The 14,001-nt window shown below is 35.7% G+C and overlaps 1 protein-coding gene across 1 annotated transcript in view; it reads right to left on the minus strand.

Moving 5' to 3' along the window:
* Window positions 1–8,779: 8,779 nt before the first annotated feature.
* CAND1 (cullin associated and neddylation dissociated 1) overlaps window positions 8,780–14,001 on the minus strand; it is a 29,456-nt gene continuing 24,234 nt past the window's right edge. Inside the window, exons 12-15 of the mRNA XM_056339719.1 lie at window positions 12,822–12,991; window positions 12,563–12,727; window positions 12,229–12,336; window positions 8,780–11,139 (exon numbers count right to left, since the gene is read on the minus strand). Of these exons, the coding sequence (XP_056195694.1) occupies window positions 10,915–11,139; window positions 12,229–12,336; window positions 12,563–12,727; window positions 12,822–12,991 (668 nt within the window). The 3' untranslated portion in view covers window positions 8,780–10,914. The remainder of the gene's footprint in view (window positions 11,140–12,228; window positions 12,337–12,562; window positions 12,728–12,821; window positions 12,992–14,001) is intronic.

The following is a 14,001-nucleotide window of genomic DNA, read 5'->3' on the forward strand; positions in this document are numbered from 1 at the left end:
ATTCCCTTCCCCACTTGTTCTTGTAATTATGGTGCACATTGTGTTTCGTTAGAATTGCAGTTTGTTTATATTACTACAGTCTTTCTTCTTGCAGTCAATGTCTTTCCAGAATGGAAATCCCACTTCTGCAGCGTAACAGGGTATTAAGGCTGGAGCTGGGGGCTTGTTGGATTTTTTTGTTTGTTTTATGGTCAAATTCCAAAACAGTACCCAATAGGACTTTGCTGGTTAGCCCATTAAAAAACAAACCAACCTCTCTGTAGCCATGGTAACTTAGAACAGAAATATAAATTAACAATGCACACATGCACACACACCTTTTTTTTTTTTTTTTTTTAAACTCTAGACCAGAAAAGGAAACCAGTGTATTGTTACTCAAACACCTCAAGTTTAGCACTTTCAGGTAAGAAATTAATGCACTCATTGAGTGGAAGGTAAACACTGCTGACACACCAGTCTGCTCACCAGAACCTCACACCTAATTTTGTTAGGTCTCTAGTGTTAAGGACCACCGCTCCATTACAGCTGCCTGCTGAAAGCCTGGGAGAAGGGAAATCACGAGCAAGGCAGACAGAAAATATGCAATTATGCTACAAAATCTGCTTTTTCAGCCATGTAACTCAGCCGGTGGGGCCCCATAGTTTATTCCACTCTTTGCAGCAGTGCCAAGCCATCCAGACCATACCACCACCAAACACCCGGCTGTAGAAGCATTGCCATGGTGACCACCTACCTGCACAAGCTTTGCCAAACTCGACAGAATGGAAGTGAAGTTTATAAATGACTTGTAAAAGATTGAAAAGGAACTTTGAAGTCAGTCAGTCAAAACAGAAAGCTTCATTATCTTGTCAAGAAAAATAAGAGTACATGATCCATTTCAAGTCTAATCTTCAAATACCTACAATGTCTTATCTGCAAAGAAATCTTTCTGGTTTTCCCCCCAGTTTGAATGGCATTTGTTAATGAGGTTACAGCACCATCTCCTGGAAGAAAACAATTTGCTGGAATTGCTCCTGAAATTTAATTTTCATTTAACTGTGTTCATACAGCCAGTTAATACACTAGATTCTGCCATGACAGTGCAACACAAGTGAAGCAACTGGATGGGCAAAGAATTGTATTAACCTTTTTTCCCTTAGTAGACATCCTGTAAAGTGTTATAATGAACAAAAGGAAAGAATGTAGAGGTGAATTTTAGCTATACCCTAACCTTTTGAGAGGAGTAGTTGATGCTTTGTGTTTATGAGGCAACAGCAGATTTACCATTACAGAACCAGCACTGGGAGAGCACAGACCTGCTCAAATAGATCTGGCTACTTGCTGATCAAAATAGAAATTTAAGAGGTTTCTGGTTCAAGTCAGAGGGTATAAAACCAGAGGGTCCAAAAGGCTAATACTATGATGAAATCAAAGTATCACCAACCAATTATTACAGATTTATGTTCAATTTCTTTACAAAAATACTGAACAATTAATAACAAAATTACTTGCAGATAAAAATGATCCTGTCAGAATTAAATTTAGGTTTTTACAATAAATATTACTATACTTTTTTTAACATTTAGTGTTGGAAAAACATCAAAGAATTGTCTTTTTATTTCAGATGGCTGAAATAACTTTCAGAAATGCAATACTGATTATTTGCATCCAAGAGGAACTGTAGCTTAAAAAAATCAAAACATTGAAAGATTGAAAAAAATAAACTCACCTGTTCTCAAGATGCATGTGTATAGATAAGCACAGATATCTAGTAGAGATTTTAGTGTGTTAAATCAGAGAGCCACTTGAAAGAACAGCACACATTCACCAAGAATTACTAGCAAGCAGGTATCCTAACCCTGCATCTATATATGATGTTAATATTACTAGGTACTTTGTTATATTTATGGTGCACTCTGAAAACTGTTACATAGCATAAAGAATGTACTTATCTGTAGTTACTGCAGAAGTTATCATGAAGAAACAATGGTTGTTTTCAATAGTATTAACATTATTTATTAGCCCACTGAGCAGGATTGTACCCAATGTGCTTGTTACCACATCCAACTCTACAATTATCAGAGCACAATGAAAAATACAACTACGGGATTAAAATACTTCAGTTATTTAAAACAATTTTTCTTTCACTAAAAGGTTTCAGCGCATGATATTTAAGGCTATTTCTGAAAAATGCAGAAAGGAAAAAATGAGAGTTATTTTTATGATTCAAATTATGATGATTATCAATTCAATGTAATAATAGTAGTCTTGGGGCATCACGTCTCCTTCTTGAAAAATCAGTGCATGCAATCACTAGAATTTTATTCATAAACCCCTGCCAAATGGGTAAGTTGGGGCTACAGGAATATCTTGCACACAATGCAGCATCTTGCTTTTAAGCACAAAATCACCTTCAGTACTGTGATGTATTTACCAATACACGATCGTGTATTTACTGGTACAGCCAGGCAGAAACATTTGGATTTTTCTCTAGCAAAGGCCATTAATGAGCAATGAAGACAGACCTCACTGTGAATAGACTCTTCTTCAGCCACACAATCAACCTGCTGAAAGAACATATTTATGAAAGATGCTTCCGATGCTGTTCTCAGATACTGTACATTCAACAAACGTCTTTCCACTACTTTGTCAAAGAAATAGCTGGTTGCAAAGTGGAGTGCATTAACTACGATATCTTTGTAGTCAAACATATTGTTCTGCATGCAGACCACAGATGCTTCCTAGGGCTTCTCTGTTTCTGTAACATTAGCCTTCTCAGAAACAAATGCTGTTTTTGTTGCTATAGGCTCAACTCTGGATAAAACTACAGAAAAGTACGCAAGATTTAATCAATGGAAGCAAAACTAGGTTTGATAGTAAGATATCATCTGTTTACAATCCTGAGGTGCACGTGTTGGAACATTTCTCTTGTAAACCAACAGTACAGCAGCACAGAAATAATGTGGTACCCACTTAAGGCTAACTCTGCAAGTATTTAAATCTTCTATTATATTCCTTACTGTTTCAAAGCACTATCCAGAGAAATTGCTCCTTGATGGGTTCAACTATTTGCTGTAGTCTACAACAGTGGCAGGTCACTTTTTAAGAGAGCAGCAGTCCCCTTCAAAGCTGATTTAAACAGGTTACTAAATAGGTCTCCACAAATAAATACATATTTTTAAAAAGCATAGGCATTCTTCATTGCAAATCACATTTATCCACTAGACCATGTTAAAACTCAAATAAAGGAAATTAACAGAGTAAACATTCTCCCACTTGCTTTTTACCACTTCCAAAGGCAGAAGGTAGGCGGCACGTCTGACTCAAATCCTGCAGAATGTTTCAGCTGATCCTGGGAACTGTGCATTGTGGTTGCTTTACTTCATTAGTTGACATGGAAGCATTTTAAAGTTTTCTTTAAAGGAAAATTTTAAAATTGGAAATAAAATTTTATTTATTGGAATGCTTAGAAGTAGTATTAACTCCTAGTTTCTGTTATTAAATGCTGCCAGAGGCATTATTTAAAATTGTATTATTTGAGGTGGATTCTCCCAAAGAAGATCAGTGAAGCAAGCCAATTTTTAAGATGAACTGTCCCTTGAAATATAATTGTGCACTTACTAAAATTACCATGAAAAATACAAGTCAAAAGTAAAGATTATCACAATCTTACAGCGAACTGGATAGCAAGTGAGCATAACTCCACTACCTGAAGCAAAACAAAGCTCCCTTACACCTACATACTTACCAGTTGCAATATGAATTCAGTGACAAGAGTAGACATGACCAGATTTTTTTCTGCACCATATTGTCTCCATCTTGTAACACTGTATTTTGCTCAGCATCCATACTACACACAACTATGGGCCTTCACTTATAGGTGTTAACAAGCGTGTTGCAAAACAGCTCCCAAGTTCTCTTCTTTCTGTAGTACAGAATATACCTTGCTCACGTGATACAGCCAAGCATATAGAACTGCATCTGTATTGCAACGGCAGCCTTCAGGTTGTTCTTAAAACAGGTCTGATTCTCTTCAGTAATTTCTGCAGGTTTCAAGGAGACATTTAGTCTCTCAACTGGAAGGTCTGATCCCACAGACATGCAGGATTTTGCCAGGTCTGTTTGGTTAGCCATACTAGACACTTCTTTTGTCCCTGGTACGCACCCCAGGACAGCGAACAAAAAAATACTTTAACCAAAGAAAATCCATTATATTCTGAAGTGTTCTTCTTGACCTCCTTCTACAGAACTGCCTAAACCTGTCATCGGACCTTTTTCTTTCCTATCCTTCCGCATGTTAAAAGATACACAGAGAAAAGTTAAACCCAGTCAGTTGCCCAAGTGTTTCTGTGCCCTTCCCAACCATCCTTCAAACTCATCATCCCATAATCAAAAAGCACTTGGATAAGGTGTAGAGTATTTTGTTGATAGCTAAACTATGAAGTCTCAGAGCAATAAACGCCTAACAACATCAGTATCAGGAAAAAACAGAGCAACAAATATTAGTAATTTGCCAAACAGCAAGGTAATGTAGATTCACATTTGTATGCAATAGCCTGCTCCTCCCTCCTTTTAGCTTTGTTTCCTGAACCAGCCATGTTCAGTCACCTAACAGACCTAAAATAAATCATTCAACCAGAAATTTTTACAATTTCAGAAAATTCTTTGTCCTTTAACAGCCCTTGATGATACCCAACTGTTTCAACCTGAATACACCCATTCAAACCATTGTAAAAAATTATTTTCTCCATGGGCAAGTAACCTCTTTTCATTTTTCTTATAAAACTCTATATAGAATGACTGAATGCGCAAGGCTGAAAAGCCACTCAACTAAATTTCCACCTTAGACTTCTTTTTTCCCTCTGGGAAGATATAAAAGAATAAAAAAAAAATAGTCTTGCAAAAATCAAATAATTATGCCACTACAAAATTACAGAATTGTGGGTTTTGTCTTATTTTAAAAAGTTGGAAGTGAAGGAGAACTGAATAAGAATTTGTCAACTTCTTAGAAAATGACCTGCAACTAAGGTCACTGTGTCTACATATATACCCTCCTAAAATCAAAACATTGTACAATCTTCCCTGTCAAACAACTTTTTAATCTTTCATACCAGCCACCGGGAGATAAAATTTTTTTTTCATTTTATTACAGCTGAATTCAACCCACTTTATATGCCAAAATTGGTACCATGTGAGAAAGCAGTGGAGAGTTCAGTGTTTCACTTTGACTGCCCCCTGCCAACGTACCAAAATCAACCACCTTGTCCATCTGCAACTTCAGTTCCACACTCCTAATTTTGATGATGAGATGGCTTTTGTAAACAAGTCATGATTCAAACCAGAGATCTGGTGTTTCAGCCTACTGTGTCAGGAAAAACAAGAACTCTGTACAACTCAGTCACTTAAATTTAGTATCTTTCTTCTAATAAAGAGATATTTGATCATCTTTGCATTTGGGAAAAAAAATATGGTAAAGTTGTTTGACTTTGAAAAGGAATCAGGATGATGGGAAATCAAATGTTGTTGTTTTCTTAAACGCTGGTCAATTTTTACCCTTCTGTTGAACATGGCTGACATTTCAAAGTTTGCCATCGGTGTGAAGATCAGTAGCTGTGGAGTGAAAGAATCAAAGTAGCTCCTCCCATACGTTCCATCAGTAGGCAGAACTTAGCTGCTACAAAACACCTTACTGGCAAGCTGGTCTAGAGCTGCAGATCGCTTGATACAGTGCAAGCACTAAAACTGAGGGGCAAGAGAAAAAATTACACGAAGCCACATTCCATTAGTTGTGCTGCGCATGGAACAAATTATTTTATTTTGTCCTTCAGTATGTTTCTAAATAAGGAAATGTGATTTTGCGTATTTTTTATTTAAAAAATACTCTAAATACCGGTTAATTTTAAGTATACTGGATTTTCACTGCATAGTGGTTGAACTATGAACTTCCTCAAAAATGGCATTCAGCTGCATTTAAGCATAGCACCTGAAAAATACCTCCGTAAAATGGATACTACGTGCAATTCATGGAAGAATAGTCTTCATGCACAATGGAAACGTTGTAGATATGAGAGATAAACCTAAGCCTTCTAGCACATAACATTAGTAAAGACTGGAGAAAGAAAGTCTTCTAGAGTACTTGAAATTACAACATCAAGAATCCCCAGAAAGGGTGGCATCCAAAGTAATAGTAATCAGATGATTAAGAATCCAGTACTTGTTCAGTTGAAGAGAAGAAAGACTGGGGGTTGAATGTGAACAATTTTTTTTTTTAATCTATTAATAAAAGAACATTGAGAAAGAGTGAATTGCAAACTTTTTTCTACTACAGGAATATTTTTACTGCACTGAACCAAGTGCCACAGCCCATCTCCTAAACTCTGCAGCAGTTGTACTGAGCTGCCTCATAATTGTCAGGTGGGAGAAAGACACATAGGAAGAGAAATAACTTCTTCAGAATAAAATAAAAATTAATGAATATATAATAAAAAACTCAAATCCTTGACAATAGAAGTCTTTTCAGAACTACTACACGCTTATGTCAAAATAACTCTTGGTATTTTGGTCGGATTTTATTTATTTATTTATTTTTAAAAGAAGCAGCAGGGAATAGAAGATACCCCTTAAGTTCTGGGATCACAGGTCACAGCTTGCCATTTACTCCCCCACCGCCCTTCTGTATTCCCCATTCTTCAAAAACATGATAAAAGGCAGAACACAAAAGAACAGATATTTTAAAATTAAAATATTCTCACAAGTTTTGTTTTCTTTCTCAGTGCTACATTTCAGCTAACATCTGTCTTCCAGCCTATGTCTGCATGGTTCTCAGAAACACACTCTTCTCCGATTCACAGTTATGTTCTAGACCACAACATACAGACTAAAATCAACAGAAACCTTTTTATTTTTGGGGGGCGGGGATGGATGACCTTTCTGAAGGGATTTTTCTCCTCATCAAAGATTATACGGAAACATTAAAGCCTCATGGGGTGGAAACGAATCTAAGGAAGTCTAACTCTCTACCAAGACAAAACTGCCTGATACTCACAAAAGTACCTCTTGCAGAAAACCTCCCCACTTCCCCACCACTGGTCATGGAAGATTAATTTACTTCATTATTCTCAAGAACTCAGTTTTTCTTCTCCTCCCCAAACCGAGATACAGTGAAGAATTATAAATGGATTCTGATGAAAAAGGTCAGTTTTAGTATAAGAGCTATAACTCTATACCGAAGAGCTCTTCTATAGCAGGGGGCAACACTCGCTGTCACGATGCCTGCCTGTTCATATTCACTAGTGCAGCGAGCAAATCTTTCCATCTCATAGCAAGGAGGAAACAAGGACAAAAAGAAAAACTGCCTAGTATTTTTCATTTCTCCAAAATTAAGAACAGTAATAACAACAAAAATATTGTTTATCTGAAGTTTAGAGCAACAGGGAAATAAAACCTAGAGACTGCAGGCTTAACTGTTGGGTATTTGGCAAAAACAGGTATCATTACAGTCAGAACTATCAGGATTTACAAAGCCAAAAAACCACACACTCCCAAGGCCACGTTACTTCACTTCTAAAAGGCGAGGAAGGGGAAATACCAGTAAATACGAGAGCAGATGCGCTAAGTCACTACCACTAACCAAGTCCACCAGAGCAGGGTGAACTTGTTCCTAGCATTGTTGCTGAGTATACCTGTTAAGCCAAATACAATAGTAGCAGATAGGAACTTTTCATTCTTATTTCTTATTTGAGTTGATTAAATGTTCAAATAATCCTTCATTTGAGAGAAGCAATGCTGCTTACATGCATATGTACTGCTTTGCTCATCTCATAAAAATACAATCTAGAAGTAGTTCAGCTCTTTTTATTTTGTCAACTGCTGTATTCGATAGAATATTTTGAAGGGAAATTATATCAAAAATAAATTTACATGATTGAAGTGAGGTGTTCTTAAGGTACTTGTAGTTTTCAATTTATAACTTTAGAAAAGACCTCCCTCGGAAGGACAGCAAGATTTTTCATGGAAAATCAGACCATTAAGTATTTTTGAGATACAAAAATATATAAAGGTAAGAATTCAGAATGCGAGGACTGGCCAACCATTTCTGTATTATGTGCAAGCTTATTAATTGGTCTCAATTGCCTGTGTGCAAAATGATGAAAAACACTAGAGGAAGTTCTAATCATACCAAGCATCTTCAAAAGCAGCCTTTCAGAATTCAGGTTTTGTTCTAGTAAGAGTAATTTCATATTTTAGTTTCAAATATTTAGCATTTAAAGAACAGCTACAGGTATTCCTGACACCATCCTTAACAGAATTATCTAAACCTAATTGCACTAAAAGCATAAATACACTAGATTTAGCCCAATGCTTGGATATAAAGTGGGGAAAACAAAAAAAAAAAACCTTTCAACCAAATGATCCAATGAAAGTCAGTCGAATTAGAACACCTGATCTGGTCAGACTTCATGAAACTAATAAAAAATTTTGGTAATAAGGGTGCAGTTACAATTCTGTTATGATCCTTTTGCCCTGCATGGCCAAAGTAACCAACTGCTACTTGGAGAAAGCTATACTCTTAGATTTTCAGAAATTTACAGGGAAGACTTAATTCTTACGTTCCTACCTGCTTCATCAGTGGTCAAAGTGAAAATTATTCCCTTGCAAGAAAGCATCACTATGTACTACATCTCAATCTTCTCTTCTATCCTTAAGTTTGCTCCACTGTAATGTACTGTAAAACAAAGCGAAGATTATTTGCATCCACCACATTAGGTGTTGTAGTAAATAAACACACAGATCTCTCAACTACAAATACAAGTATTCCGTTTACTTGCTGCTGTCACTCACTCCATTTACATATTTTAGCCTCACATTTCATGTTTATCATACCATTCTCACACCTAGCTTTAGGGCTATAAAACATTTTAATGCACTCTGAAAACTTAACACAAAAGTTCTAAGATTAGTTTGACAACTAATTAGCACAACAGTCTTAATTAGGAGACCTGTATACTGCTGTAATTGAAGTAAATGAATTATACAGCAAGATAAAATGCACCTAATTCACAGTGCTTTTTCTACCATATGGTTTCTCTCTAGAGTCATCCAATTCTTTTTCATGACATTTAGATATGTTGGTACGTTTAATCTCATTTATTTTTACTTCTAGAAGACAATCGTTACATTAGTATGAAGACTTTGGAGACAGAGAAAGCTACAATTTCAAAAATTTCTACAGCATTAAAATTGTTACTACTGAATGAGTTCATAGATTTCTTCGTTCAGGTCCTTTTATTAAAGTAAAATGCACCAGTATCTCCCCTGCTTTTCCCAAGCTGCAAGCGTATAAGGTGAAGAATTTGCCCCCGAACCCCAATGCTCACAGGAAACTGAAGTCATAAAAACATGTTTGTTTAGTCATGTAGCAGCTTACGCCACACATCCATGTAACAGGTTTCCAAAATATCAAACTAGCTAAAAAATACCTGATAACTAGAGAAAAATCAAATTCAGATCTCACTAAAAGAAGACAAATAAGCAATTGCCTTAACCAAGTAACAACAAGTCTCAATTTGAGGCGGGGTGGTTCCCCATCTTCTGCTATTAAATTCCCAATTCCAGTTCACTGCAGGACTGCCAGCTATCACCTTCTGGTCCAGTTATAGATTACCTCAGCATATTCACGGCAGATTTCTTTTCTTGTATCTGTTCGTTTTCTATCTCTTTCCAGTCTTATGACCATTCCCTTGTTCCTGTCTTGACAAAATACTGTATGACACTTGCAGCACTGCAATCTACTGGTGATTCCACACGCCAGAAAACATTCCCACAGGCACAAAATGATGGTCTGGCAATACTTGTCTAGGTAACACCGTATATTAGTGCCTTAACAAAAGCTGTTGGACAAAGAATAAGAGGTAGAAGCCACTGAAGGAACTTCCTTTGACACTTTCATACAAAAGCAAAGTTGAATCCAGAGTTCAGGAGCCACTAAGCAACTACTGTTGTTCTCTGCTCATTTTACCTCCATCTTATCTCCTATTTCCCTCCGATCTTCTGGTTCGTCTGCCTCAGTGCCAGGGGATCCAGCCTTTGGGAATGAAAAATCATGAAAACTACAGGAATTGTCATATTTACCCTAAGAACATCTGCAGGGTCATACTACTGGCATTATAAAAGCCAGCTTAAGACAATCAGCCTTCACTCATCCCTTCCTATATGAATGGTCTGTATGTCAAAATACCTGAAAATTGCACTGATACAATAGAACTTATTTTAACTTGCATTACGAATAAACTGCACATGCTGTTTTACAGACAAGATATATTTGTAAACTTGCTCATGCAAAATTAGTGTGCACAACAGGGATATTTGTTTTCTAATCCCCATACCTTTAAAAATGACATTTATGACTGATTTTTTGGAACTGTGCCCAAACCCTCTCTTTAATATAATAAATCTTACACAGAATTCATCTGCCAGCCAAACCAATTTATGAAGCTGAAACAAAAAAGCATAAAAAGTTATACAAAAACATGGTGCACCTGGACGCTTGATTCCCACCTCCCCCCTTTTTGTTTACAAGTAAAGTGTAAATAAAAGAAAAAAAAATCATGATCACAAAATTTTGACATTTTAATCCTAGACATTACAGGGCAAATGGATGTTGGAACCTATTTCCATATACCATGCGTCAAGTTTTTAATTCCCAAATGTGGCCAAATCCACTAAAACAAGAGTGGTTAACAAACTCTGGATAATGGAAATACATTTCTGGAATAAATGCTAGAAAAGCAACAATGGGAAAAGCCAACTGTCTCCATAAAGGTAAATAAAGTGGAACAATGTGTAGATTAGATACTTTTTCTGTTTCTTACTCATAACCTGTCAATTCAGTGCATCATATGGTTCAATATAATGGTCCTCGTTTTGGACAAACATCTAACTAGTGTCCATTGATTCCAAGTTAGTGGATGATGAATCTTTTTGGATACTTTCAAAGATGGCTGCCAGCTCAGGGTTAGAGCTTATCTGTGACTGAAATTCACTCATTAATGGACTCTTCTCTGCTTCTGGAATGGTTAGAAGCGCTGCTACTGCCCTCATGGCAGATCGTTTCAGTTCATCTTGCTTTTCAAACTCTTGTTTCACAGAGTTTGCCTTTACCTAGGGAAAAAAATGAAAATAACTTTGAATCTTTTGCTTAACCCTCCTGCTTACACCCACCTTATATATATTAAAAAAAAAAATTATCTTACAAAGACCTATTTTCTTCCATACTACCACTTTGCACAGCTTTCAAAATGGCCTAAGCTCTTAAAAAACCCACAAACAAACAAACAAACAAACCAAAAAAAGAAACCCTCCAAACCCCAAACATCTACTTTTTAGCAGGCTTTTTAACAGCAGTTTACAAATAGACTGAAACTTGAATACTGCAAGGTAAAGCAGAAAAAAGGTTGCAAGCTACCAAGTCGATTACCAAATCAAAACAATTATAGCAACCAACCTCTAGCTAGTGAGGTCAGTAAATGACATTAAACTGATACTATCACAGTACATGCAGCTTCCTTCTGGAACTTTTTTTAAAAAAGCTGACCTTCATGAGAATAACTGCTTAACCTTCTGTTATAATTCGCAAAGATGTTTCAGTGATACAAACAAATTATCAATAAAAGCAGTCAAATTTCTTGATGTAAAATATAACAGACTACAGTAATGGAAAAGCAAGGTAAATCAGGCATTAAATGACTGTCAGAACATGCAGGTGGATCAAGACAAAAGCAGGTATAGAAGGTATGTAATATAAGTGAAGGGAAAAAGAAAAAAATACAACAACAAAAATAGGACTACTTTACACTGCCTCCATCCTTCATTACCCAAATGCACGTTTGAAACAATGTAATGAGCAGAAGTCTGAAAAACTCTCAGTACTCCAGTTTCACTATTTACAATAAATTGAGACTTAAAAGTTGCCGAAGTAGTAGCTAAATTTTTAAGGAATAAAAGAAATGGCATCAAAGAAACAAAGATTTTTAAAAGAAAGTAACAAGTCCACCCCTCCACTTCTAATTCAAAGAAATTTAATACGTGTATAAAGGCCCACATATGTATATTATTCTGCCTACTGCAGCTTATCAACTGTAACTCAGGAAATACTGCAGCAGTACAGAAGTATCCTTCATACTCAAGTTCATTTATATTTCCATAAGACAACACAAAATAATCAACTTAAGTAAGTTTGAATTTAAATACCTTAGTTGTACATGTAGCCCGTAAAGGTTCAACGAGCCTATCCAACCTTTGCAGCACTGCACTTGGACAAAGGGTAGACAGTCTCACCAACATTAAAAAGGTTAGCATCTAGGTTGAGAAAAAACAATTCAACAATTAATTATGCTCAGCACATGTATGGCGATATATTTCCTACAATGTTGTGTAACTTTTTTAACAGCAACACTTTAATGAAAATTGCAAATATAATTAAGTACTTAAGCATACAGAGTAGCATTTTTACCATTTCAGCCTATTTGCTATTTAAAATATTTTGACTAAGTCACTGCTTAAACAGAGAAAAATGACAGCTAACCTTAATATCATAGTGATCCTTCAGTCCATCTTCAACATGGTTTAAGAATTCAAATATATCTAGTCTATCCAAACAGCTATCCAGAAGAGTATACATGCACTCGAAAGCTGCTTTCCTTATGTCCAATCCATCATCCACTGTATGCTTAAATGGTCCCATTTCCACCTGTCAGAGAATAACAAAATTAAGAAGCAACATGTTTAGAAAAACCAAAGAATTACTTACATATATTTAGCACTGGTTTTCTTTGTTAACATACCTCTCTGATTAATTCCTTTCTGACTTTTGTTTCATTGTAAAGATGAGGAAGCACAGTATCTAACAGGTCCCTTATTAATGACGGTTTATTGTGTGCAGCTGAATTAAATGTCACTAAGGCTACTCTCCTGACATTAAGATCCGGGTCCTCCAATGTTTTCAGAAAATCACCTGCAATCATGTACAGAAATAAATCAATCTATGAGGATCTTTTTCATTTGCTACTTTAAATCTTTGCTTAGTTTTACCTTTCAAAAGGATGTATTTAGTGCAGGAGTTATTTTCACGTAACAAGAGACCAGTACCTGTTATTTTAGCATGATTACACAAATAAATCTATTAATTGTAGTAACATTAAAAGTATTAATGTAATTGATACATAGTATTTCATATGATGAAACAGAAGAAAAACCACCACCAAAATAAATGGCCATCACTTAATGACGTTTTAACTTTTTTCTAAAGGTACGGTGTGTAAACTAATGACAATTACATTTAACCTTTCCTTTTCTCCATTAAAAGTATTTCAGAAAATGCATTAGAAAACAAATTTCAATTTTGCAGTTCAAAAATTAGAGAACACCTCTTAAGGAAACTATAAACATTGATTTTTAACACCTGAATTGGCATATACTGAGAATCCCTAAATAAGCCTTAGAATTCCATAAAATAAGCCTATTCAGTAAATACCAATGTAGTAACACCTCTTCTACTACAGTTCTATAACAGAGTCTTTTTAAAATAAATGCCTGCGGGAATATAATGTATTTTCCCTCAATGTTTGTGAAGTTTTACTAGCAACTGCCACAAGGAGTGAAATTTTTAAAAGGAGAAAAACAACAAGGTGTAATATCAAAGTGACTTCTACACACACAAAAGAAACTGGGTAACAAAACCAAAGATGACTGAGATGTTTTAAGTACTAGATACCAATAGGTTTTTGACTGAATAATCAATAAATATTTCCAGAACACAAAGAGGCAAGGCAGCTTCAGTGGGAGGGACAGTAGGGGGGAAAACCCACAAGCATAATCAATTTTTGAATATATTATTTTCTAAAAAATTAAGCTTAGTGATGAAAATAACACATAGGAACTGAATTTCACCTCCTCATAAATAAAAACCTTGCTCTCCACAGAACTGTATTTTTTTAAAGATTAATCTTTTTCCCCTATTTAGGT

The sequence above is a fragment of the Falco biarmicus genome, chromosome 5 (assembly GCF_023638135.1).
Source record: "Falco biarmicus isolate bFalBia1 chromosome 5, bFalBia1.pri, whole genome shotgun sequence".
NCBI lineage: Eukaryota > Metazoa > Chordata > Aves > Falconiformes > Falconidae > Falco > Falco biarmicus.